We start from the raw sequence: 25,472 nt of genomic DNA, 5'->3' as shown, positions 1-25,472 counted from the left end.
TCACATGAATATCAAATGCATTGGAGTGCAGATCAATTTAGCTGGTCATGTGGCCACGTGGGGTCATCAAATTATCATTCAAAAAGATAATCGTCTTTCCGATCAACGCTGCTGGCCGTTTTTCTTCCTTGCTGCCATCGTCGAGTTCATCTCCATCACAAAGTAACATTACTGTGCAATGACTTCGCTCCAAAAGCCTCCGGGGTAAGGGCTGGTCTGCCGCTAGAGTTCGTATAGCTAGGTGCTCACTCATGTTTGCTGCAGACCCGCCGAGTTGCAGGCGGAGCGCCAAAGAGCGACCTTCCCGGTGCGCCAGATGACCTATTATTTGGATGGTGGGGAGAAGCAGACAAAGGTGGCGACGCATGGATCTTTATAAGCTTTCATGTCTATGAATTGGAGCTAAATATCGCGGATGCCAACAGCTCAAGGAGAGAATTATGCTCCAGTTCGAGCGCGATCCAGTGTGGCAGGTCAGCGACCAGCACGATCTGACTTTGCAAGAAATCCGTGAACGATCTATGGCCAAGGTTTGCCACGTTGTAGATGAGCTACACAAATCCTGTGTGTAACCTCTCCACATTTTGCACGACACAGGTCCGACGCGCGGCATACCATGTGGCGAACGAACCCATGCATGTCTTCAAGCAACGAATGGAGCTGATCAGTGTGCTGGATCCAGGAACATGGACGCGCATTGGTGTTCACTATGGTATGATGTGAACTCCGCTGTGATTTCCACTACGCATCCTAATACGCTTGCATAGGTTTGTTCTTTGGTGCTTTGCGGGGAGGCGCTACCCCAGAGCAGTTCTCGTACTGGGCGCAAAAGGGCGCAGTTACCCTGAACGGCATGGTTGGTTGTTTTGCCATGACGGAGCTGGGTCATGGATCAAACGTTTCGGGCTTGGAAACCACTGCGACGTATGATGAGACTTCTGACGAGTTTGTGATTCACACTCCCTCGCTGACCGGTGAGAGTTCTGGTGAATTTGCTCTTATACTACTTTGTACTGACAACTCGTTTGTAGCCACAAAATGGTGGATTGGAGGTGCTGCTCAAACCGCCACGCACAGCGTCGTATTCGCACAGCTTTATGTCAAAGGCAAATGCTACGGAGTGAAAAACTTTGTAGTTCCATTGAGAGACCCAGAGACGTTCGAGCTCAAGCCCGGAATCGTTATTGGGGATATTGGTGCCAAGATGGTAGGGGGATATTTGTCACACGCATATTGAACCCCTCGCTAACGTCCGTATCATGGCAGGGCCGTCATGGAACCGATAATGGTGAGTGCCCCTCCCGCTAATCATAGAGTGTTTGCTGTTGCTGAAGCGTTTTTTGTTGTCGATATGATCAGGATACATCCAGTTTACCCACGTCCGCATTCCAAGGTCTTATATGTTGATGAAGCACACCAAAGTCAACCGCAATGGCGATGTCAAGGAACCTCCGCTCCAACAACTGACATATGGTGCATTGATTCAGTATGTGTTAAATGCAGTACTTTCTCTTCTATCAAACCACTTACCATCGTCTATTTTCACAGAGGGCGCGTCGCCATGGTTGTTGGTATGGGCCTGTTGGTTCGCTGTTCAAAGATGCAACATGTGGTTGATGTTGTCTCTTTCTCTAGACTCCGGAGCGATTGCGAAGAAGGCCCTGACGATCGCCATCCGATATGCTGCCATTCGCAGACAATTTGGTCTAAAGGCTGGAGAGCCTGAAACCAAGATTTTGGACTATGTCATCCATCAATACCGCCTGATGCCGTTACTTGCACAAGCGGTATGTATTCCCCGCCTTCGGATTCGTTTGTTTCTGACATCTTCTAAACGATGTCTCTAGTTTGCCATGCATTTTACCGGTATTGAGGTCAGCCGCATGTACGAGGAATTGATGGACAGCATGGAGACGTTGCAACCCGGGGACAAGGAGCTGAATGATGTTTTGGAAAAGTTGAAAGAGATGCACGGCACTAGTGCTGGACTGAAAGCATTCTCCACTTGGTCAACTCTTAATATCATTGATCAATGCCGACAAGCATGTGGTGGACACGGTTATTCGGCATACACTGGCCTTGCGTCATTATACAGTGATTTCGCTGTGCATTGCACATGGGAGGTGCGTAAGAGCGGTACAGATGTTTGTCAGCGTGGTTGCTAATCATTATTGACCATTTTAGGGTGACAACACTATCTTGACTTTACAAGGTGGACGATATCTCATTAGCTGTTACCGAGAAGCGAAGGCGGGCAAATCTCAAGCTGGTGGTGTTGCCTATCTCAACAACTTGGACAAATTGCTCAACAAGCGTTGCAGCGCAAAGTCTGCCGAGGAAGTGAGCACACTGGAAGTAGTAGAAGAAGCTTTCTGGCTTGTAGCGGCCCAAGTTGTTAAGAAAGCTGGCGAAGATTTTGAAGCCGGTGTAAAGCGAGGATTGAGGGAGGACGAGTCGTACGAAGAATGCTGTACGTTAACGTTGACGCAGTACCGCTGTTCAATTATAGAAACTGACATCGTCTGTTGCGGTCACTTGTAGCGCAGGCTCGTTTGTTTGCCACAAAGATTCACAGCCTCGGGTATCTTTTCCATCGCTTCAAGGGCGCAATCCAGCGATCTCCTGCCGAACTTCAACCCATCCTTAATAAGCTCTGTCGCTTGTACGGTTTGTACGCAATTGCTGAGAACTCTGGACCGTTCCTTCAGTACGGATACTTCACTCCTCTGCAGGTATGCTGCACAGATTTGCAATTACGTTTCGTGTAGGTTGCTGATGACCTGAGATTGCTTCTAGGTTGACTGGATCCGTGCCACTGTCACAAGCCTCTGTAAAGACGTTAGAAATGATGCCATTTCGTTAACGGATTCCTTCAACTACTCTGACTTCATGCTTAACTCGCCCTTGGGACGTGCCGATGGCACTGCGTATGAAGCGTACTTCGGAATGGTGCAAAAGGCGCACAAAGCTGGGGCCGTACCTGCATACTTCCAGAAAGAGGTAAAAAGATCTGCGAGACGTTGTCATCTGGTCATTACTGATAATGCACCGTTCCAGATTTACCCGCTTCTGCATCGTAAACTCGAAGCGGACGATGTGCTCGAATTAGACGAGGAAGACGAATGAACCATTTTTAAATAGTTGTGTACGCTGCATTACTTTACACTGAACTGCATTGTTCAGGACATTATTTTATATGGTCAGATTATTAATCATTAATTCATCCTCATGAGATAATTCATTTCCATCCGTAATTTTACTGTGAGAGTACATCGTCGGTTTACGCTCTGTTTTCTCTACAACGTCTATCCTACTCTAATGCAGGATGCGAGATCTACCTGAGCCGCAGTATGACGGTTAAAAGGCCCGAATGCATCGCTAGCTCTATACAAGACCCATGTTTATTTGCCTACAACTTTCTATCAACCTTTTCATCGGTTCTTCTGTTTGTCCCCAATCAGGCCATATAGCAGTAACTACAACGGCATCTTCCCGCAGCTTTCGAAGAAACGCCTTCTTTAACCCGAGTCTTCCAAAGCTAACTTCAACATGGTGCTCAAACAATGAGCCTTCATCTTCCATCACAACTTCTGTTGCCGAGCCTGGCTCAGCCCCTTCCATGAGCGACTCAAAAGAAGATGGCAAAGGAATATCGGTCACAGCCCGCCATGTGTAGGATGCTGGCGGCCCATGACGTAGAACGGTTAGCGGGATTACAGGAATTTCGGTGTTGTCTGGTGATCGGGATGAAGGCGCTGAGGAAGGTGGTGAAGGAATCCTTGAGTGAAGGTGGATTGTAGTGGTATCACAAGTGCTGAGAAGGGTAATGAAATCTCCAGAATGCAGAGATTCAAGAACATCTGGAAACGCCGACTTTGGAAGGAGCCCTGTGACCTGACGAGATAATGACTTGAGGATGCCAGTAGAGTAGATCAACGGATCGTTCGACTACGCACATAAAATCGTTGCCAAACCTTCTCCTCTTTCACACCCGGTTGACTGGAGACAGTTATAAAACCCAATCGATTAAGCTCTATCAGACTGTCCACTATATCATCTGATTCCTTTGCAAGAGAATTTGGACGACCCGAGGTGAGAATTGCCCGGTGGTTGAGGTAGTGTGAGACGGCTTTTGACAGATCCTCAAATCGAGTTATGCTGGACCAGGGGTAGGTGATCAGGGAAGGTCGTGATGACTGAGATGTAGCAGTGCTCGTTGCGTTGGCCATGTTCGTTCTGATCTTTAATGAGATTTAAGCATTGCAACAAGAACTGAAATATGCCCAACGCTGCTGACCAAGCCAGTGGCACAGCGCTCTAGATCTCATGAGGGCCTCTGCTCGAGCAAAGTGGAGGTTTCGATGCTCGTTTCATGGGCTGGGGTAGGCGCAGTACTTGACAGCCTCGATTCTCGCTGCCTGTTCATTGGAGAGTAACGACGCAGAATACAGGCAATGATTGGAGAACTCGCCGTTTGCGTTGTAGGGATCTACGCCTGCTTCCTCACTTGGCAGTTAACGCAAGAAAGTGTTACGACGCAGTCCTATGGGGGCCAAAAGTTTCGCTACTTTGTCTTTTTGAACGTTGCACAATCACTATGTGCATCCTTGGTCGGTTATATCTACCTGAGCCTACGACGAAAGAAGCTTGACCTACCTCCGCCGGCCCTTCAACGCATCTACTTGCGTTGCTCACTCTTCAGTACTGTCGCCCCTTTGTTCGGCTACGCCTCTCTTAAACATATCGACTATCCTACTATGATCCTCGGAAAGTCGTGTAAACTGGTTCCTGTGTTGTTGATGAATTTTCTGATATACCGCCGCACGTTTGCATGGCATAAATACGTGGTCGTCGCGCTGATCACCACGGGAGTCTCCTGCTTCATGCTTTTACATCAGCAAGAAGGAGACGAGGGATCTGCAAAACGGGGTGGGAAGACGAACAGCTTATATGGATTGGCGCTACTAGCAATAAATCTGTTGATGGACGGCGCTACCAACTCGACGCAAGACCAGATCTTCCACAGGTTTAAAGTCTCGGGCTCGTCCATGATGGTATTTATGAATCTCATATCTTCAACCTTGATGGCATTGTACCTCCTCCTCTACCCCTTCACGACTGAATTGGGTGATGCACTCGCTTTTTGCGCTGCCCATCCGCGTATTATCTACGACATCTTATTATTTGGTTTCTGCGGGGCGATTGGCCAATGTTTCATTTTCCATACATTGGAGCGGTTCGGTGCGGTGAGCCTGGTCACAGTGACCGTCACGAGGAAGATGTTCTCCATTTTGTTGAGTTTCTTCTGGTTTGATCATCATCTGACCATTGGTCAATGGGGAGCAGTAGGATTGGTATTTGTGGGTATTGGGATGGAGGCATACATGAAAAGGTCAGGCGCCGATAAGGGCAAAGTGGTGAAGACAACAGTTCTGCAGGGAGGCTCAGCTCTGAATCAGAATGGGAAGCAAGATGGAATGATAGATAGTCGCAAAGCAGACAAACCACATCAGAGTTGAATGTTCGTGTGGACCGCACGCTTTGAATTAGTTCAAATAGAATTGATTTGGGACATGTTTTTCCCTTTAATGTTTTTGTCGCACGTTGCTTTGAAAGACCTAATGTATCAACTGATGGCAGTACTACATAACATTGATATTGAGCATACAGCAACACTACTAGCGATTAACAATTGAGATATGAGGAACTATCGTGAGGCATGCTTAATCAGCCAGTTCAGCGTGATGTCGATGTTTGTGGCATTTTTCGCGGAAATAGAGTAACATGCAACTTCGCGGCTATTAATAGTTCGAAGCTCCCTAAGAAAGAGCTGTTACTCGGCATGATCTTGCTGTTCTACAGCATCTCAAAAGTACTCACAACTGATCAATAACTTGTTCCACTGTTAGGGCATTTGGAAGATCATTCTTGTTTCCTAGCACTAATACTGGTATGTTGACAAGCTGGGGTTTTTCAAGCAACTGGTGTAGTTCGGCTTTGGCTGCGGGAATCTTATCGTGGTCTGCTGCGTCCAACACAAACCTGTACCCAAATAGAGTTAGACAATGAACAAGTTGAGAAAAAATGCAGTCCAATGTATGCTTTCATCGATGACGTACACAATCGCATTCACACCTGAATATCGCAAATGTTAATAAACAGCCAGAGTTTCCTTCGCACACATCTATGCCATCTTACCGCGACAATATCGTTCCCACATACTTCGAAACCTGTAAAGGAAGACACCATCCGAGTCGATAAATGCTTGGTTGCATCGAGGTGGGCACAAGAGAGCTCACCTTGCTTGTCCCCCCAAGTCCCACAATTTCATAACAACTGCACCTTTGGTCACCTTTCTGCGAATTGATGTGACGTCAGAACCAGGAGTTCTGCAATAGACAAGCTAAACCGTGCATGCACACCTCATGTTGAAACCCACGGTTGGGATCATATCTTCACTAAACTGTCCATTCTGAGCGGGCGTCAGTCTCTATGCGCGTATTTATAAATAACAGACCGGGCTGCACGTACCGCTATTACGTTGACAAGTGTTGTTTTGCCCGAGTTCTGGAGTCCAACGAGTGTCAACTCCATTTCTGAGAAATGAGCAACGTAGATGCATTCAGCTAGCGCTCATAAAACATGTACACCATTTGGCAGCAGGCCCATTCCAGCTAATGAACAGGATTCGATGACATGCCGTCCAGCGGGAGCTAACTACAGCATCTGCCTTCAACGAGGAACACGTCCACACAGCCAATGCTTACCCTGCTTCCAGAACAAGCTCCGGAGCCAGTTGAGAAAAGCCGAGAATATAGAAGCCATGGGTTACAACGATTCAGGTTAAATGGACTATCGGATATGAATGGGTGTATATTCTGGGACGATGCAGGGAAACCGGGATGTCTGAAAGGCTGCTGCGCGATATAATACGGGAAGCAATCGTATAGCTCAAAAGGCTATGGACAGTGCAGGGATGATATCTATGGAATTCAATCTCAGATCAACGATGCTGTCAGAGTTTGTGTGTTTTTGGTAAGTTGCATCGGGCAAGTGGATCACATAGCGCTCATCACATGACATACGCCACGGATTGGATTGGATTTTGACATTCGACTCCGATATTTCATATTTATACTTTTAGAATGAATATCCTTCTATAATGCATACCACTTTGTTCCACGGAATATATCATACAAAAAGAAGTGCCTTTTCGCCCTGTGCCTCAGGATTCGAATTTATATGTCGAGTAGGTAAAGGTGCCGTTTAACAATCATCCAATACAACAGGTGTCGAGCAGATAAATCATTCTGCAGCCATATCATATTCAGATGTGTTTTCTCGCAAGGCTTCGCAGAGACTGGTGTTTTGTGCATGACTGATCTTCTGTCAGCTGTTCCGTTTTAACAATCAAATGAAATCGCGTAGGTCCACAATGGGCGGTTATATACACTGTGAGTTCCTTTCAGCGCCAGCGCCGTCGTTTTCCATCTTCTGTTTTGGCTGGCTTCGAAGGTAGAACGTAATTTATAGCCTTCATCGATAGATTAGCTGTCGTTTCTAAAGATGTGCTAATGTCACTTACTTTGCTATCCAGGAATGCGCTTAGCGCCTTCCTCGAACATTTTCCAAGCCCTTGCTCTTGGATAATCTGTGCATACAGGATGTCAAAGTCCAACGGCTAGCGAAACGCAATGCCTGGGCGTCAGGATTTGCTACCGTCAAGCGCACGCTCGAGCTTTCACGCCATACCTCATATCGCAAAATACGGCTGTACAGTTGCTTTTGTGCGCGTATGTAGGAAAAGAGTTTTGCGTGCAGTGACTGGCTCGAATCCTCGTCATGTGTAGTTTGCGGACTCAACCTCACTACTTCTGACTCGTCAATGCAAACCTCGAAGGGGTCATCAATATCTTGACATAGTTGAGAGTAAGCGGATCTCTCATCAGTCAAGTCAACAATTCCATTGTGAGCGGCGCCAGCCACCAATGCATGATCTTCCTCAATATAGACCACATTGCAGCAGTTAGCGGCTTCAGTAAGGCATTCTTGTCTTTGTTCCAATTCGCAGGCGGTCAAAGAAGCGATCTCATCCTCCAGCTCGCCGTCTGAGGCTACTGGAATTATGATGTCCTCCTGGTACTCATATTCAAATGGACATTCAGCTTCTTCACCTGAGAGGTTGAATGCAGTGGACTGCACTTTTGAGCTATTGTTCAGATCCGCAGCATCCTCATGCAGCTGAAGACCATCATGGAAGGAGGGCTGATCGCCATTCTTATTTCCAAGATTTGGTGACGTAATGTCGATTTGACTCGTCTCTGCACGTAGCTCAATATCATCCTCATCCATGATAATGCACGTCCCAGCCGACGGGCACAGCTCTGGACTCACGCAGTCTGCGTCTTTGGAAGACCCTCTACTCCCGGTCTCAGACTCTGATTCATTTGCTGAATCAAGAGCTGCTACGTTTAGATCGACGCCAAAGCTATTGGGATTGTCAACAAGCTCTTCACAGAATGGACTACGTTCAGAGGAGCATTCCAGCAACGCTTGAACCATGAGCCCGCTTAGTTCCTCCTCCTTCCCAGCCGCTTGGTCGAAAAGGTTCAGACTAGTTGACACAGATTCTTCACATCCTTCATCCACCACAACATCTGCAGGTGGTTGTGAAGGGAGTGATTTGTTGGTTACCAGGGCACTTTGCACACTATCTTCAGTTGTGGCGGTCTCGCCATTTTCTTGAGCATCAGCACGTATCGCCCGGACGTGCATTTCTAGTGGACTCGCGTCAGGACCGACTTCCCGCTTACATGATTCATCAGCAGACTGATGCGGACTATATGCAGCCGGATGCGCTGGTACTATCTCCTGTTCGTGAGTTAAAGACCTTCCAGCTTCATCAACAGCTTCCTTTTGCTCATCCACCACCGAATGCTTCCTCAATTGTTCCGTCTGCAGAGCACGTGAACGAGTTTCGGCCAGTTCGATGACTTCGGCAATTTCCTTGTCACGGAGCTTAATGTGGTCGCGAACCTAAGCACCTCACAATTTAGCCACAAATACAATTCCAGTTACGCACGAAATCCTACCCATTGTAAGTGGCGGGCTCTTAGAGCTCTAATTTCCGCTTCCAACTCCTGCTCGCGACGCCGAATTTGCCCATCATACACCGCTCGAATGGTGACAACCCGTGCTTCTCTCTCCTTGAGGAGTTTCCGCTCCTCTTGAGACAGAGATGGGTCTTCAAGCTGGCGAGGCGGTCTCAGAGCTTGGGAACACTGTCAATGGACGTTAAAGTAAGTCCAGGTAGTTCGCGGAAAAGGGGCTGTGCTGCAGCTACCTACTCGTGATTCAACGGTGTGCTTGTTGATAAGCTCTGTGCACCTGATGTCCGATATCTCTCCCTTCGTTGAAGCTAGTTGCCATAGAGAATAGCTAGTTATGGGAACTTCCTGATCCACGGAGTGAGCTGGTTCTTGGCCGGGATAAATCATTGTGTCATCACTGTCCAACTCCATGTGTGGATTTACGTTGTGCAAAATCGCACTAATCTATAGCGCATAGTCTTAGCACCCTGCATTACTTTGATCTCACTCTTCATTGAATCACACTAACACCTTTTGTTCAACCAACTCCTTCGCCTCAGTCGCGGGAAGAACAGTGGGCGCGTGTTCGTGACGTTGTCGTTTCATACCCTCGATCTTTGAGAGAGTCAGCTGGACATCCATTTCCGCAGATTTGCGCTTGCGCGATCGTCGCGTTGTTAATTTCGATGATTTCGCAGGTTTGCAGGAATCAGAAGGGGTTATCTTTGCTTCGGGTTTTGGAACCACTGTATCAGAGCTCCTGGTAGCCGGTTTGACGTCATCTGCAAAGTCCACCTTTTGCGGCTCAATATTCTCTTTGCTTCCATTCACTTCTACTGGGATAATATTGCTTATGCTTCTGGTTCTAGTACTGACTTGCTTCTTGCGCGTTTTTAGTGCTTTGGATTTCGGTTGCGGCTGTCGAATCCTTTCCCGACAAATGCGTGGTATCCAGTTCTCTTCGTTATCACAGTCCACCTCGATCCATACGTACTCTAATCTCCCGCTATCTGTCGATTCTGCACTAACTCTAAAGTGGGGAGATTCTACTGTGTGTCCACTGACTGCCCCAGTGGACGAAGCGATTAACTTCTTGTACGCAGCGAAAACCAACTTTCGCAAGACGACTGTATTCTCGCCCGATGCGTACTCGCAACACAGTTTGCTCGGAAGGGGTCCTGATGTGGCTCCGCCCGATGACCAAGGGTTCTCAGTACCACAGAAAGGACAAAACCGAAGAAAACGAGCATATGTGGCTTCGCAGAATTCCGCACTCTTCATAGCCGCCGTTGATGCCGGATCTACTCCATGTTCTTTTGGTTCCAAATGCGCTTCAAGACACCTCATCACATGCATGTTACGTCGAATAGTGGAGAACTTCTCGACGCTCTTACTGCACACAAGACAGAAACGGATCTCTATGGGTAATCTATCAAAGCAGCTGCCAGGATCAAGACGCTCGGTGTCCGCTGCTACTGCCGTGGTACTGACACTCGCTGGAGCATCATCGTCCCCACAATTAGGAGCCTTCAAAGTGCGGTCAATATCCAGCTCCGGCCTTTTGTCGATCGCACAAACGTCCCCACTACATGACGAGTCTGCAAATACTTCCGGTATATGATTGGAAAAGCATGTTTGGGATTTCTGCATCGTAGGAGGCGGGCTTGTAATATTGCTTTCACTAGACGCAGTCTTTGGAATGCTATCGCTGACTTGCAGAGACGCATTGGTCCTCTCGCAAGACAATAAATGAGGATCCTTTTCTACAGCGTCATCTACCGCGATGCATGCAAGATGACTATCAGAACTAGCTTCAGCGCAATGGCCTTCAGTCGTCAGTTCTGGGTTCAATGCAAGATCGCCTTTCTTTGGCATATGTCCACCCCTACTGCTGGAATTGCCCACCTGTCCCTGAGACCGCAAATTCACTTCATGTTTACACAAGTCTGAGTCGTCCACGTTAAACGTCCTCGGTATTTCACTGCCGGGTGAAGAAGAATGGAATTTGGCGCCATTCGTAGCACCGACGAGATCATTCGTTTTGTCAAATATCTCGTCAGATAGTTGCACCCCATCTTTCATGGCTCAGCACCCGAGCTCCTTCCAACGTGAGTTGGAAGAGTTGGGAGCATTCCTGTAGAGCTCGTTAGCGAATTAGATGCCCCGGCGCGATTTGCCTTGCGCAGGATCTCTAGACATCGACGCGCCGAGACACCTGGAGGGGACATGTCCTTGTTACCATAGCAACCCACGTTATAGATGTTGGACTTCGTCAGACCTACAATGCAGCACGACGTTGCCAAACGATCGGATAAAGCAATGCCACCAGCCGAAGATCCAGTAGCGTTCGCAAATGATATATCGCTTAATGCGAACGGAGCATTGCCCATCAATGGAGGTGGTGAGCTGCAGGAAGGCATCATTTATCCGCCCCCTGAGATCAGGAGTAAGTTTTGATCTGAGCAGACATGCTTCTGAGAGACTGCTGACGTTTGGGTTGTTTAACAGACATTGTGGATAAGACTGCGAACTTTGTCGCTCGTAATGGTCCACAGTTTGAGGAGCGTATAAGAGAGAACGAGAAGCACAACCCCAAGTTCTGTTTCTTGAATCCAACCGACCCTTATCGGGCCTATTATGACTGGAAGGTCAAGGACGCGAAGGAAGGCAAAGGTACATTAATAGTCTCTTTAAAGACCTGATCGCTTTTGCACCTCGATGTCGGAAACACTGATACTGTTGCTTCTATCGCCAGCAATTGAGAAAAAGGCAGATGTTCAGAAAGTGGCTCAGGTGGAAGAAAGACCCGCAAAGCTGTCAAAGCCAACACCAAAAGAACCGCCAGCATACGAATTCAGCACGCCACTACCTTCAATATCCGCACAGGACTTGGACATTCTCAAGCTGACCGCCCAATTTGTCGCTCGAAACGGACGAGATTTCATGATCTCTCTGAGCAAGCGGGAAATGCGAAATTACCAATTCGATTTTCTCCGATCCAACCACAGTCTCTTCCCTTACTTCACCAAGCTTGTCGAGCAATACACGAAGGTCCTGATTCCTCCAGCAAACTTAAATACCAGGCTTCGAAATAATGCACAGAACAAATACTCGATTCTAGATAGAATTCGGCAACGTGTGGACTTCTACGAATACCAAGAAGCAGAGAAAAAGAAGGCCGAAGAAGAAGCCGACCAAGAACGAAGTACGTGTTTTGTTATTATCACCAGGCTGTCTTGGTTACATCGGGCAATTTGCTAACCTTTTTCCGCGGTGTGCAGTCGCATACGCATCGATTGATTGGCACGATTTTGTTATTGTGGATACAGTCGAGTTTGTGGAGGCAGACGAACGCATGGATTTACCTCCTCCGCTGAACTTGGTGGACTTGGAGAACATGTCGTTAACTCAAAAGAAGGCTGCACTGTTGTTTGATACTCAGGAAACTCCAGTACATGACGAGGGGGCGGAAGAGATGGATGTGGAGGTATGGTCTGAGTCGTTTGGTATTTTTGCTTCTAATGCTCAACTGACTGGGGTACTGTGAAGATGGATGAAGACGTTGATATGGACGAAGATGACGCTACACCTGAACCCGAGTCGCAAATGGCTCAGCCGAGCGACCCAAGCATGAAGATTCGAACGGATTATGTCCCAAAAGGTGCGTTAGACGATGTATTACCTTGTCTCTTTACTCTATCTGATTCCCTCTGTTAGGCAAGGCACCTGGGGCGGCGGAGCCCACACAAATTTGCACAATATGTGGTGTTATCGTCAAGCTTTCAGAGATGGATGAGCATGTTCGAATCGAGCTGATGGATCCCAAATGGCGGGAGCAGCGAGCTGCGTATGAAGCTAAGAAGCAATCAACAAACCTCGTCCAAGGAGGTATGTCCCTACACAGAGCAGCATACAAACGACATTAGTATTGATCTTGCGACATTTAGATGACGTCGCCAGGAACCTAAATAGTCTTTCTGGATATCGTAGCGATATATTTGGAAACGAAGAATCAGAAATTGGCCGCAAAGCTCGAGAAGAACAAAGGCAGGCGGAGAGGGACAAGGTCATCTGGGACGGCCATACCGCATCGATCGGAGATGCGACCAGACAAGCTCAGCAACATGCTGCGATGGGACAGCAAATGGGAGATTATGGCAGACAGGATGATCAAAACCGTATTGGCCCACAAGTACCCCATCAACAACCAGGTATGCACGGCGGACACATGCCGCCAAACATGCCCCCTGGGCCACCGAGACCTTACGGATTCCCGCCCGTGCCCATGCCTCCTCCACCGTCGGCAATGGGCCGCCCGCCAATGCCGCTGCCTTCCATGGGCATGCCAAGACCAATATTCCCTCCTCCGCCGCTCGGGATGGCACCACCATTCATGCCGCCTGCACCTCCCGGCAAACGTCCATTGAACGAGCAAGAGACAGAGGACGCAGAAGCAAAGAAGCAGCGGGTGGAAGAGGGTCATCTGCTTCCTGAAGCTCAGTTTCTGGCTCGTCACAAGGTATGATAGAGTCCATGTGGCGCTATAGTTTGCAGCTGCAGCCGGATCGCTAAGATGTGTTCCTATCACGTGTGTTAGGAACCAATCCAAGTAATTATTCGACCAGCTACCGGTGAAGAGGACATCCAATTTCAGCTCCCTCTAACGACAACAGTGTCTACTTTGAAAGAAAAGATTGCCGAAACAGTTTCAATGGCTTCCAGCAAGCAGAAATTGACTACGCCAACTGGATTGGCCATGAAGAACACGGCAACTTTAGCGTATTACAACTTGCAGAGCGGTGCTGTCCTAGGCTTATCGACAAAGGAAAGAGGTGGGGGAAAGAAATAGTGGAAGTATGTTGTTCATAATGTGAATAGGATTTCTGTTATGGTACTGTTTTGAGGGCGTGCACCAGCTATCAATGTTATCGTAGCCATCAAGGCAAAAGTTTACAGGGAATTGAACACGGCTGCTCACAATAGAGGAAATAGCATGCCTTCGTCCTCCGGTGGGACTTCTTAAGTGATCTGCAACCCCGTTTTGTAAACATATGACGACGAGAGAACGCATGGCACCAATACTTCTCCTGCAAGAGGGGGGTTATTGTTTGTTTTCCCGTACTAGGAAACTGCCCGACACTACGAACCTTCAACTCCCTCACCGGACGTTCGAACGAAATATGTACAACAAAAGATAATGAACGTTTGCTTCTCCATTCGAAAGACGAACAAGCGTTACGCTTGCTCCGCTCGAATGATATCGTCCAGTAACAGGTTCTTTTGAATCTAGGACCAGCATAATTAGGAACCACCATCGCCTCGGAGTAGACGCACTATTCCTACCTTTAACCTATTCAATTTCGCCAAAGCTGCTTGGCATTCATCAGCCAACCTGTGTCAAAACAACTTTGGTGTCAGCACATCAACAAGCGCGACATGCCCAGAAATAGGGGGGGGAGGCTTTACATTTCGTTCTGTCGTTTGATGTATCGGTATCGTTCCTTCAGGGACTTGTACCGCTGCTTATACGTGTCTTCTATGGGAGTATCGTTGCTGGGATATTGCAGTGGAAGGTCGAGTTGGGTATGGTCGCTTTGTGGGGTTGTCATTTGGAAGAGTGGTGATTGGGAACGATAGCTGGGGCCGAACCCATGCAACGCGCGCACTGTGCACTCACTATCTGGTCAATAAGGGCCACGGTTCCGGCCCCTCCGTCAGTTCATTCAAAGCCGCCCATTGGTAAAGAACTCGCATAGTTCACCCAAGCAACCGGGCCTTTCAAGAACTAGTGATGCCGGAAGCTTCATAACAAGTCCAACGATATCCAGCAGTATATATAAGAAGCAAGTCCATGATCTCTATTCGTCGCTGTGCAGCATGGAGATTGAAGTGGCCCGAGGGAACGCCAAAGACATTGACTAGGAGTTGCTCGCTGCATTCAGCTGCGGACAGTCTTTCATTTATAACCCGAGATGAGCTTGCCATGAAAGTGACAGATCCAGCACAGCGTTGTGGGTGAGAATTCTTGTCGTTGTTTTCATACTCTAAACGCTCTGAACAATTAGACAGTCTAGATTATTTGATTGTGGATGTTCGGGAGCCTTGGGATTACTCACGCCTCCATATTCGTTCTGCTGTTAACATACCTTCCCCGCTGATGCTGACGATGCCTGCGGATGCTTTGCTGGATCGATTGGCAGCCGCTGCTGTGCGAGCGTCTGGTCAACAGCTTGATCTTACTGCACTTCCGGGACAATTGATCTTTCACTGCACGGTGTCATTAGTCCGTGGCCCGACCGCGGCAGTGAGACTCATTGAGATCTTGCGGACAACAAGGTCGATCAAGGATAAACCTGAGATTTCTGTGCTTGACGGGGGATTCAAGTCGTGGGCTAAAGCGTATGCAAATGACCGCAAGCTGGTGGAAGGTTCAGATGCACCATCTGGGTAACTGAAAGAGCCTTGACGCCAACAGACGAGGTGGTCCGATTTGGACATAAGCACCTGCTAAAGGCTTTTAAGTGTCGAATCTCATGTGTTTTGCCCCAATCCCAATTTGCGATTGTCAACCGATTTTCATGGTGTGACGACCACTGTGATGATGGCTGGACGGTGATCTTCAAGAAGACAATGTTAAACATTCGGCAGCGTCTAACATTGAATTGCTGCCTGCAAAATAGTGTTTGCAAACGTCAGGAAATATATGCACAATCTGTAACATCTAAATTCAGCCAACAGTTTAGCCAACAAGTGGCATCTTGAAAATCTTATAATATATTACACTCATGTTGATCAATCATCCTCCGACAATCCCAGTAAATTCACTGGTGCTGTCGCTAGTCCAGGTATCAGTGTTTCCCGTTCATGGGTTTGCCCGCAGCAACTGATTTCTGCGAACCACCAAATCCTCCCCGACCACGGTTACCTTGCGCACCGCGGTTGTGGAAACCGCCCTCGCCTCTGCCACGAGCCCCTCCGTCGTGGTAATCACGGCGTTGTGGGTACTGACCCGGAGGTCCATTGCGGGAGTAAGGACGAGGCTTCCTACGCTCCTCTGCCGTCACGGTCTGTCCATTAACTGTAAAGCTGTTGCCAATAGCCTTCTGGGCCGCTTCAACGGTGGTAAATTCGACAAAAGCAATATTCTATACATATGATTAGCGACCATCCAGAAGTAGCTCATATGTATTCGTAAACGCACCTTGGAAGGAATCAGGTCTACGTTGCGCACGGTACCGACCTTACTGAAAGTCTCCGTCAATGACTTTCTATCAATGGCCTCCGAAATGCCACGAATGTAAATAGAGAACTTTTCTCGATCGTCTAATTCAAGGGACAGCATATAAGTCAATTACACGTGACCAACACCGGTGAAAGAGAAACGGTCAAAAACATACGACTTTACCTTCTTGGTGCTGTTGCTGTTGCTGCTGAGGAGGCTGGGACGCCCTCTTATGCTGTCGGTTTTGAACCTCACGGAAACCTCCATCCTTGTGCTCGCTTGCTGGGGTTGTTTCGGACGCGGGTTCTGCATCTGATGACTTTTCGGCGGGTTTTGAAACGGGTTTTTGAGGAGACGCGGGTCGTTGCTGTGCGGCAGGTGGTGCTCTGTTCTGACCGGCGCTAATGTGTCCTTTAGCTGGGGACACGTCCGGTCCCCAACTAGCAGCATTATTTGCCGCAAGGCTTGCCCATGTTTTGGGCTTGCTGGGAGTGGTAGGTGCAGCTTGCTTACCGGTGGCGGTGGTGTTTGCATTCTGAGCGGACGTCGATTGTGCGCTGGCCTTTTTGTTTTCGGTGATTTCCTGTGTTGCGGCCACGGGTTTACTCTTGGGAATGGTCCCCCAGGCGGCCTTTGACTCGGCGACAGGTTCTGCGGCGGGAGTTGGTTCCCAGGTAGCCAATCCGTAGGCGTCTGACGCAACGTTGTCCGTAACACGGCTTTCGTCAGCGTGGGCGGGTTTCACGTCGGGAACGGCGACCACTTCCTCCTTCAAAGGTGAGGGACTGCGTGCCTTCTCCACCGTCGTTCTTGGAGTCGCAGGTCTAACCTCCGGTTCCGCCGACACAGGTTCCACGTATGATGGCTGTGTGGTGTCCTCCGGGACGTAAGTTTCCTGGAGTTCCAGACCGCCAGTAGGGTCCTCTGCTTCCTCGTATTCATTATCAATATCTTCCTTCAGGAAACGGAAAATGTCGTTCAAAACGTAATATCCGTTGGGCTGTTCAGCAAGGAAAAACGTCTGCGCAAATTTGTGGGAAGCACCCCCTTTGTTGGACATTTCTCCAAGGACCTGAACAACAATGCCGCCGTTGAGCGACGCCTGACTATCCACATTGGACACCAAGACTTTGCAGTCCTGGAAGTCTAGCTCCACAATCCGGCTGTGGATTTCCTAAAAGGAACAAAAGTGTATAAGACGACGCAACCGAAGCAATCCAGGTAACAATTGAAGAGCATACCTGCTGACCATGGCAGGTCTTCGCGGTGGCCTCACCCTCGTGACCGTGCAAGAAGGATGACTTTTTGTTGTAGAAGCAGTGGAGACGTTGGGGATCCCGGTTGAGGAAGGTATAATACTCTTGAACAAAGAGCCACCCAACTTCGAACGCGTCGACCTTGAAAGTCAAAAAGATAAACGTAAGACGCCGATCAAAATGACAAGGCCTTTGCGTTTGTTGCTCATCAGTCAAACCACCTTGGTCTTCTCGGCTGGTGCAGGAACAGAGGCAGAAACTGCGGCAGTCATGTTTTCAATCTATAAAATGAAAGGTTGACCGTCAGATTACGGAACGGACAAGTTGGCCGCCAGTTTCCTCGCCAACGGAACGATGCTGTGTGTAACGACAATTTGATTGCGCGGCATTGCCGTTGAACGCTGCCTACCTGTGAGTCTGCACGGACGTCGGGAGGGAAGAAGGGTGATGGACGTAAGCTGCACCGATGAAGCGGGCTTTTGTTGAAGGATGGATTTCTCGAGAGCGTGAGAAAGGGAAAAGGTCAGTTATTTCCCCCTCAAAAGTTTTAAAAGGGCGATAGAACGATGATCACGGATGATAAATAAATCCGATTTGAACCGGATAACTACGGATTCAACGAGATGCGCAGTCTGGCCTTACGACGTTTGCATCTGATGTTGAACCATTACGGCCCAGCCAGCTAGATCCTTCACATAGTGTGTACGAGCAGTAACTTGCCAACTTGCTAGATCATATGGATCGTTATAGAGTGCTCCGTGCGCACCTCCGGATAGTGTACCCCAAAAGGCCCCAAATGGCAATCAAGAACCGCATGGATATAACAATCGATTCATGACAAGTTGAACAGCAAAAAAGCATCCGGTGCCAGCGTTCAAGACTTGGTTTGCAAGAACGTCGGTACGGGACCTTGCAGAAAGTTACTGGTTCAAGAGAACGATGATTCATACGAACGCGATCGCATTACGTAATCGATCCGCCGACAGCAAACCATCCCCCTGCTAGTTCAAGTGTATTCACCCTAGGGTTAAGACATGTCGGGATCAGATGAAGAGATTGATTTCGATGTCGAAGAGGTGATTAGGTCTGAACTCAAGGCGCTAAGCAATTTGACGGTAAGTGTTACGGCCCTATCCAAAGTTTAAGGAACTAGCTGATCATTTTGCCATGCCTCTGAAAGCTTAGTCAACTGAAGAAGACGACGAACATGTTTCGGATGAAGAGACAAATGGAACCACCTCTCCTACGATACAAGATGACTCTGATGATAGCGAGCTTCCGACACTGGAGGTGATCCGCAGATGATTTGGTCGCCGATCTATGTCTCATATCTCACAGGACTTTTAATGTAGAGAATGGAATCTTGGGCGGACTATATTCAGACCATAGAATCCAGAGAGGCAGACCGCAGAGAATATGATAATAACTTCACTGAAGACGAGCTGCCACCCGCAGATCTCGAGGAGTATCTGATGGGTTCCTCTCGTTCCTCCCTGGAGTTACCGCTCGATACGCCCATTGCTACTATCGACCTCCAACCGCACTTACCAGCGTATGTCTTACTTTACATAGTCATGCCTGAAGGACGGATTTATTGATTGCCTCTGACCGTATGTTTCTCATTTAGTGATATTGATGATATTGACACAGATACACCTGCAATGGTCGCAGAAAACATAGATTATTCGGAATGGAAGGCAGATACAGATTCCTATTTGAAAGACGTCGATTCTGTCAGTGATAACATCGAAAATGGGACAATGGATACGCATCTGGACCAAGCAGAATTAGATCGTCACCTGGAAGAAGTTGAATCGGAGCTGAATCAGCGGTTGAGGTACGATTAGTTGGCCTATTATTTTTTGTTTCCCACAATGCTGAAGGTTGGCTACAGTATTTTGCAGACAAAGTCAGCAAGTGAGGAGGCGCTACTTGAATCTTTGCACAAGGAAGCAGAAAAAGCTGGAATACCTTTAGACCCTCCGCTTCGCCGAGAGCTGGTAGAGGAAACGTTAGGGTTAACTGCGACCAGGTCCTTAGCTGAGGGGCTTCCGGAGAGAAATGGCAGTAATCGGTCGCTCCTGGATATCCAGCAGGAAGTCTTGGCTTCACAACGGGCCGCATCACCCCAAGCTTATCATACTACTGAAATTCTTCCGATAATGGCTTTGGTTGAAACACCTGCGGTCACGGACGTGGAAAGTGAGGTTCGTTTCCCTTTTTCAGACGATGACGTTTACCGATGCCGATGTTAATGTCCATCATAGGAGGAAAAATTACTCCGGGCTACAGAGCGGAATTTAAGGGCAGAGTACGATTTTATTACAGGGAGACAGAGAGAGGAAGCGGGAGAGCAATCCAAGCTTCGATTCCGTCTCGACTCCTTCAGTACTAGCAAAACTACCCATTCCCGTGCAATACGTGAATTTAAACAACGGCAGCGTGATGTACAGGAAAAAACTCGTCGATTGGTAGCCTGGTTTGCGAATGACGCAAAGGTTGCGTTTGATAAAGAACGTGATAGAGCTGCCGTGCTGATGGGGCGGTTAAATCCGTTGCTCGAGTCCCAGCAGTCGCTGCAGAGAAGCGCAGAAGATAAGCTGACCAACAAAAAACAGACAGCGGAGAAACTGGCGTCGGATATTGCAAAGCTTCGGGAAGAAGCGCGTCCTCTCATTGAGAAGGCAACGGCCTCGTCATCGGATATTGAAAGCAAAAATGAAGAGATTGAACGTCAGACGAACCAGTTACAACAAAAGAAAGCGCAGCGTGATGCACTGCTTTTGAAACGTCTCGAGGAAGAAGAGGCGGCGAGGAAACGGGAGTTGGATTTGCTCTTGGGATCGCTGAAAAGGCAGCGACAGAGTAGTGAGGCTTCTGCAGCAGAGCTACTGGAGCTGGAATCTTTGGAGTTAAAGGAGACATCTTTGACGAAAGTGCGTTTTGAATCGATGGGCATGCCGTTATTGGGGAATTTTCTAAATAAGGTTTTCCATCAGATACCCAATTTGGAGGCGGCTCCCAAAATTCGCCATGTCATCCTTGACAATAATATGTTGAGCGACGTGCGGGGCCTCGAAGGTCTAAAAGATCTCAGGTCACTGAGTTTGCAGGCAAGTTGTTGTTCACCTTGTAACTATGTCATTTTGGGATGGATATCAACAAAACGAGGTATTTTATAGGGAAACCATTATACGACTTTAGATCTTGGTTGGTTTACAGAGTTGCGATCACTCAATGCAGCGAACAATGATTTATCGGAAATTTCGGTATTGTTTATCCAGATTGAGGTTATAAATGAATCAATTCTAAAAATCATGCTGCTCATAGCATATAAGTGCGTGTGCCCATTTACACGTTTTGGATCTCAGTCATAATCCACTGAAAAGTCTGGAATTCCTCTCTTCCGCCAAATCTATGCATGTTCTGGTTCTTCGCAATACTCAGGTATGAGCAGCCTGTACTTGGCTTTATGACCATAATGAAAACGTGACGGATAACATCTTTCATAGCTTGTCGAACTAGGACACTTGGAAGCTTTGCGTCAGCTCTTGTATCTTGATGTATCTCAAAATCGACTCCACAATCCAACACTGGAGTCCATATCCGATTGCAAGCTACTTCAATATTTAAGTTTATCGGAGAATGTTTACACGGAGTTTCCAAGGATTCCGAATAACATGCTCTGTGAACTTGATGTCCACCACAACAATATAAGGTATGTCATCTCACAATCACTAAGCTATGCTGGCTAACGATTTCCCTCATTCTGTCAGAAATTTGAACATCGCCAAATGGTCTCCCCGCCTACGCATCATCAATCTCTCTGACAATCATGTCAAATACATTGAGCCACTAGCAATGGCTCCTTTCCTCCAAGAATTGAATCTGGCGAATAACTATCTCGCAGGTAATGAGGTTCATAATACAGGAAGCAAACTGCATGAACGCGCTAATTCTGGTTCCACTCAAGACTTCACTTCTATCTTTGGGCTCGCCGTCTGCCGGGATCTGAAGTCTATTGATTTGACAGACAACCCCATCGTGCATGACGCCAACTTTCATAAAGTGATTGCGGTCCTCTTCCCTAGAATCAAGGTATTGCTCAAAGACGGCACCATTGTGAATAAAAATGTGTGTCTCATCAACATTATCAGTCTATCAACGGTCGAACGATTGAAGACCTTGCGAAGGCAAAGGGCCAAAAGCGCTTCGCGAAATATACGTCTGTCAAGGTCGTCAAATGGTGCAAAGCAGCGTGCAAGTACTTGCGTACCTTTATTGAAGACGAGCATCAAAGGTAACAGTTACATTGCTGTTGTTCGTAGGCATGTAATTGATTTGCCGAATGCTTGTTGCAGTACTGGAGAAAAGGCCCAATGCCTACAAGACTTTCGGCGGGTTGTACAAGCCCAACACAGGGTATTGTGATTGTGTGCTTTGGAGTGTAAAGACAATGAAGCTCACTCTTCATGTGTGCTAAATTCAGAACATTGCTACCTTCATGGGGGCGCAGTACAAACCGTATCTACGCTACCTGTACGCACCGTCTTCTCTCTCGGAAACCGAGGAGATGAGAATCGTTCTTCAGCTACAGGAGCGTAGGATCAATTGGCTCGCAGCGCTCCTTCAGCAGCATGTGTCGGAAATTGAGAGCCTCTTGAAGCGACAAGAACCGAATTTGTAAGTTACACTTTTCACGTTGTGATTATTATATTCCTGCTTAGAGTAAAGTGGCCTAAACAGTGACATGGCGCTTATGGCTTGCGTGGAAGAGCTTTCTGATCGAATTAAGGATGCTTCAATCGCCACGATACAGGCTCTCTGGCGTGGAAGAATGGTACGGCGCGCAAAGCTGCGCCGAAATGGAGGTATGGATAATTTACCTCACTTTTCATAGCGAGCTGCCTCTTACCAAACTTTTTTGCAAGCCGCTCGCCTGATACAAAAGTGCTGGAGACAGTACAAGCTGCGCAAGCTGGAAAATGTGAACATTCAGCTTGCGCATGCACGGCAACAGGCCGCAGCAGTTCTCATACAGGCTACATGGCGAGGTACGGCATTGTGGATGAATACGTCCGCTTATTTTCGAATGTTGAGATCCACATCTAGGCCACAAAATATATGAATGGTACAAGAAAGAGAAGCGCAAATCTTCTGCGAAAGCGTTGGTCTCAAAAGCTGGGATATCCAAACCGCCCCACCAAGTTCCAACACCTCGGCCTGTTGCCAGACCTCATAGTCCGGATGACCTTGACGATCTCGGTAGGATCGCGCGCTAGCATCGCATGCGTATTATGACGTCTGTTTCTCACTTTGATCTACTTCAGAAACGGATGTGCACAAGTGGCTAGATAATGCCAATGAAAATGAATTTGATGAAAAGATGGATTCTTACCTGCAAACCGAGAATCTTGTGCATTTCTCGCAGCCTGTCAAACCCCCTATTCAAAGGAGAGTATCAAAACAATACGGGGCTGCCGTTCATAAAGACGCAGAAGCGGTGCTCCGTCAGCAGGTATAAACACTCAATGCCATTCCATTTTTGGTTGCCTATGACAGACTGTTGTTACAATGGTACTTGCAGTTCGAGACGCTCTTAAATTCCAACGATGCGCCACCGATAGGACCTCGAGACCCATTACACATGTTGCTAGTCAGTCGAGGCATGGTTAAGACACCATCACCTGGCCGGACGGCGTTCGGCGATGCTCGAGAAATGAGCATCAGGCGAACACCAAGTCCTGAGGGTAGAGATCCTACTGGAATGACTGCGTCTATGCTATTGTCGAGGAGATCCCAAGCGGACAGATTGCATCAGTCTGTCCCGGATCAACCGGAGCATGAGGCAGAGAAACAACCGGAAGACATAGGAGCAGAAGGAGAGAAAACTGCATGGTAAGAAGTTGAGTAATTATGTTAAAATGGCATTTATTAACTTTTGACAACACTAGGAACCTCTCCAGCGAGGTAACTCAAGCATTATTGCAACGCAAGATTGGACGTGATGCCAAGATGCAGAAACAAGCCAAGTTACGCGAGCGCTTAAAAGGTCATACCTAGTACCGGCGTATCGGGTCAAATATGCGTTCTTAACCGCACTTTCTTCTCCATTAGATCCAATGGAACGCCTGAAAACTATACAAGCATTGCAACATGCTTCCGCATTGAAGCATGGTGGCGAGGCCACACGTAATGGCGTAATCTATGAATGGGATGTTCTGACAGCAAAAGACCTAAGACCCGACTACCTACAGCGACGAGAGCCGAAGAGATTGCCACCGTTAGACCATCACTTTGAAAATCCTGCTCAGACGAACCTTGGCAAAAGTAAGATTTTTTTCGGGGATTACTGCCATCATTACTGTATGACCGACGCTTGAGTAACAGCACCAGGTCCAGTCCTGCTAATCAACAATTACGTATCCAAAAAACTGATGAGAAACCATCGCGACAAAGAATCCCCCGAGCCGCAAATCCATGCAGTGACCCCACATCTCGCAGATCCCGACATCGGGCATCACACCGCAACCTACCATGTAGACGCTGGCCCACATAGCCATCGCCAGTTGCACTACGCATTTTACCATGCAGAGTATCTGCCGTCGCTAAAGGATCATGGATATACTGGACCGACCCTGACAACACGGCAACAGCAACTGATAGATAGAAAGGCTTGAAGTGGTTGGCCATTTTTGGACTGTACATATATATGTCACTTTTGATAATTAGATTTTATTTCATACTTTGAAAGCCTTTGTTCAGCAGGAGCTCTATCAGTAGCCGCAAGAACCGATGGTGGACGACCATCATTCTTAAAAACGACTGATTTGCGGCGCTGCGACGCATCTCCCTTCTCTGCGATACCCAAAACTCGTGCCACTGCCGGTGGTGCACTACCACTGCGATTTCTACGAGCGGTGCATGTCTCCGAACTCGAATCTTTTGCTATGTACATGTCATTAACATCATTAGCACTGCGGGAAACGCAAAGGTTAATCCCTGACCAATGCATAGCGCAGCCCTACCTTTGGACATTTTGGCAAGCGCAGTAACGTTCTCATGTGTGATCACCAGTGGAGTTTTGCTCTTACTGTCCCTTACCGGAGTGTACTCTGATGCCCTTCTCGCCGACATGGCCCTTCTTCTTGGATATTCCGATATTTGCTCATCCGGTGCTTTAACCACCAATTGTGATGGTCTCCGAGTGGGAGTACTGTCAGTGGCTTTCGTCGACTTTGCCTTGGCGCTGACATGGCCATATACAGAATTTGCAGGAACCACGGCGAGGTCCGCCATGCCGGCACTCACATGCATAATGCCTCCAGAAGTCTCAACGTTTAAGCTTCCTTTTTTGATATTCGCATGAAACATTTCCGATGCAGTCGGTGCTGGCGGCCGTGCCCGCAGAGCGCGAACGATCTCCGTCGTCATTTTGCCTTGCTAAAAACCTCAAGTACGGCAAGCCTTTGGATGAAATCCTTTGGATAATGGTCAAATGTTCGGAGCCCCAAAGCGCCTTCGTAATCTCGGGTGGCTTAGGCTGGTGTCTTGCTGCGCAACACGTGAATGGAACATAGTGTGGAGGTGATTGAAAATGGCACTAGGATCCATTATTATCCGGATAATCCGGTTAATCATATCGCATAATCAGCACCCCCATCTATCGCTCAAAGCGGTGAGGCATGCATGCTAATGGTCTCCAAACTGCGGTGTGGCATGCTAATATTTTTAAAAAAGAACTGCGGTGAGGCGCATGCCAAAGGTCTATAAAAAGGGGGCCTTTTGCTATCTCTCCCCTTCCTCACCAGTTCCTTGACTCTCAAACCATCTGCACAACACTCATCGCGACCCACATCGCAACCCTCATCATGACTCTCAAGTCCAACCATGCGAATGCAGATG

General features: G+C 47.9%; 11 protein-coding genes across 11 annotated transcripts; 5 read left to right on the top strand and 6 right to left on the bottom strand.

Annotated features, from left to right (window-relative positions):
- The first annotated feature begins 96 nt into the window (after nt 1-96).
- Nucleotides 97-3,258, top strand: SPPG_02759 (acyl-CoA oxidase). Its single transcript, XM_016751041.1, has 15 exons — nt 97-204; nt 265-355; nt 426-530; nt 598-712; nt 768-974; nt 1,032-1,207; nt 1,267-1,288; nt 1,360-1,486; nt 1,549-1,571; nt 1,636-1,787; nt 1,848-2,123; nt 2,185-2,470; nt 2,542-2,732; nt 2,797-3,000; nt 3,058-3,258. The coding sequence occupies exons 1-15, from the start codon at nt 179-181 to the stop codon at nt 3,124-3,126; spliced, it is 2,070 nt and encodes a 689-aa protein (XP_016610320.1). The 5' UTR covers nt 97-178; the 3' UTR covers nt 3,127-3,258.
- Nucleotides 3,202-4,251, bottom strand: SPPG_02758 (uncharacterized protein). The gene is made up of 2 exons (XM_016751040.1): nt 3,957-4,251; nt 3,202-3,894 (listed from the first exon to the last, which is right to left on the bottom strand). The coding sequence occupies exons 1-2, from the start codon at nt 4,227-4,229 to the stop codon at nt 3,385-3,387; spliced, it is 783 nt and encodes a 260-aa protein (XP_016610319.1). The 5' UTR covers nt 4,230-4,251; the 3' UTR covers nt 3,202-3,384.
- Nucleotides 4,252-4,281: 30 nt separating this feature from the next.
- SPPG_02757 (UDP-galactose transporter HUT1) lies at nt 4,282-5,678 on the top strand. The gene has a single exon (XM_016751039.1). The coding sequence runs from the start codon at nt 4,455-4,457 to the stop codon at nt 5,517-5,519; it is 1,065 nt and encodes a 354-aa protein (XP_016610318.1). The 5' UTR covers nt 4,282-4,454; the 3' UTR covers nt 5,520-5,678.
- Nucleotides 5,551-7,029, bottom strand: SPPG_02756 (ADP-ribosylation factor-like protein 8B). Its single transcript, XM_016751038.1, has 8 exons — nt 6,768-7,029; nt 6,532-6,596; nt 6,423-6,472; nt 6,300-6,356; nt 6,199-6,230; nt 6,120-6,135; nt 5,881-6,042; nt 5,551-5,819 (listed from the first exon to the last, which is right to left on the bottom strand). Exons 1-8 carry the CDS (start codon nt 6,823-6,825, stop codon nt 5,708-5,710), a joined length of 552 nt encoding a protein of 183 aa, XP_016610317.1. The 5' UTR covers nt 6,826-7,029; the 3' UTR covers nt 5,551-5,707.
- Nucleotides 7,030-7,098: 69 nt separating this feature from the next.
- Nucleotides 7,099-11,269, bottom strand: SPPG_02755 (uncharacterized protein). Its single transcript, XM_016751037.1, has 6 exons — nt 9,621-11,269; nt 9,348-9,554; nt 9,093-9,281; nt 7,753-9,036; nt 7,586-7,681; nt 7,099-7,534 (listed from the first exon to the last, which is right to left on the bottom strand). Exons 1-6 carry the CDS (start codon nt 11,169-11,171, stop codon nt 7,466-7,468), a joined length of 3,396 nt encoding a protein of 1,131 aa, XP_016610316.1. The 5' UTR covers nt 11,172-11,269; the 3' UTR covers nt 7,099-7,465.
- Nucleotides 11,270-11,372: 103 nt separating this feature from the next.
- On the top strand, nt 11,373-14,043 carry SPPG_02754 (uncharacterized protein; the record flags this gene model as incomplete). Its single annotated transcript, XM_016751036.1, has 8 exons — nt 11,373-11,535; nt 11,598-11,762; nt 11,845-12,294; nt 12,371-12,576; nt 12,639-12,750; nt 12,807-12,977; nt 13,037-13,608; nt 13,687-14,043. The coding sequence occupies 8 exons, from the start codon at nt 11,373-11,375 to the stop codon at nt 13,936-13,938; spliced, it is 2,091 nt and encodes a 696-aa protein (XP_016610315.1). The 3' UTR covers nt 13,939-14,043.
- Nucleotides 14,044-14,324: 281 nt separating this feature from the next.
- On the bottom strand, nt 14,325-14,698 carry SPPG_09059 (uncharacterized protein; the record flags this gene model as incomplete). Its single annotated transcript, XM_016757213.1, has 3 exons — nt 14,325-14,375; nt 14,433-14,481; nt 14,556-14,698. The coding sequence occupies 3 exons, from the start codon at nt 14,696-14,698 to the stop codon at nt 14,325-14,327; spliced, it is 243 nt and encodes an 80-aa protein (XP_016610314.1).
- A 29-nt stretch (nt 14,699-14,727) lies between these two features.
- Nucleotides 14,728-15,888, top strand: SPPG_02753 (uncharacterized protein). The gene is made up of 2 exons (XM_016751035.1): nt 14,728-15,104; nt 15,159-15,888. Exons 1-2 carry the CDS (start codon nt 14,941-14,943, stop codon nt 15,538-15,540), a joined length of 546 nt encoding a protein of 181 aa, XP_016610313.1. The 5' UTR covers nt 14,728-14,940; the 3' UTR covers nt 15,541-15,888.
- On the bottom strand, nt 15,816-18,104 carry SPPG_02752 (uncharacterized protein). Its single transcript, XM_016751034.1, has 6 exons — nt 17,977-18,104; nt 17,789-17,848; nt 17,553-17,708; nt 16,495-17,485; nt 16,291-16,412; nt 15,816-16,234 (listed from the first exon to the last, which is right to left on the bottom strand). Exons 2-6 carry the CDS (start codon nt 17,837-17,839, stop codon nt 15,938-15,940), a joined length of 1,617 nt encoding a protein of 538 aa, XP_016610312.1. The 5' UTR covers nt 17,840-17,848; nt 17,977-18,104; the 3' UTR covers nt 15,816-15,937.
- Nucleotides 18,105-18,601: 497 nt separating this feature from the next.
- On the top strand, nt 18,602-24,284 carry SPPG_09058 (uncharacterized protein; the record flags this gene model as incomplete). The annotated part of the gene is made up of 23 exons (XM_016757212.1): nt 18,602-18,682; nt 18,753-18,857; nt 18,920-19,119; nt 19,195-19,404; nt 19,462-19,774; nt 19,835-20,503; nt 20,567-20,680; nt 20,750-20,836; nt 20,898-21,014; nt 21,080-21,285; nt 21,344-21,477; nt 21,541-21,665; nt 21,725-21,867; nt 21,929-21,989; nt 22,057-22,250; nt 22,314-22,438; nt 22,499-22,621; nt 22,680-22,832; nt 22,898-23,085; nt 23,155-23,465; nt 23,522-23,619; nt 23,685-23,897; nt 23,958-24,284. The coding sequence occupies 23 exons, from the start codon at nt 18,602-18,604 to the stop codon at nt 24,245-24,247; spliced, it is 4,260 nt and encodes a 1,419-aa protein (XP_016610311.1). The 3' UTR covers nt 24,248-24,284.
- On the bottom strand, nt 24,283-25,039 carry SPPG_02749 (uncharacterized protein; the record flags this gene model as incomplete). Its single annotated transcript, XM_016751033.1, has 2 exons — nt 24,596-25,039; nt 24,283-24,515 (listed from the first exon to the last, which is right to left on the bottom strand). Exons 1-2 carry the CDS (start codon nt 24,999-25,001, stop codon nt 24,283-24,285), a joined length of 639 nt encoding a protein of 212 aa, XP_016610310.1. The 5' UTR covers nt 25,002-25,039.
- Between the last annotated feature and the right edge of the window lie 433 nt (nt 25,040-25,472).

The sequence above is a fragment of the Spizellomyces punctatus genome (assembly GCF_000182565.1).
Source record: "Spizellomyces punctatus DAOM BR117 chromosome Unknown supercont1.4, whole genome shotgun sequence".
In the NCBI taxonomy this organism is placed as follows: Eukaryota; Fungi; Chytridiomycota; class Chytridiomycetes; order Spizellomycetales; family Spizellomycetaceae; genus Spizellomyces; species Spizellomyces punctatus.
The sequence above is the reverse complement of the archived record's forward strand: the minus strand, read 5'-3'. Positions and strand labels throughout refer to the sequence as shown.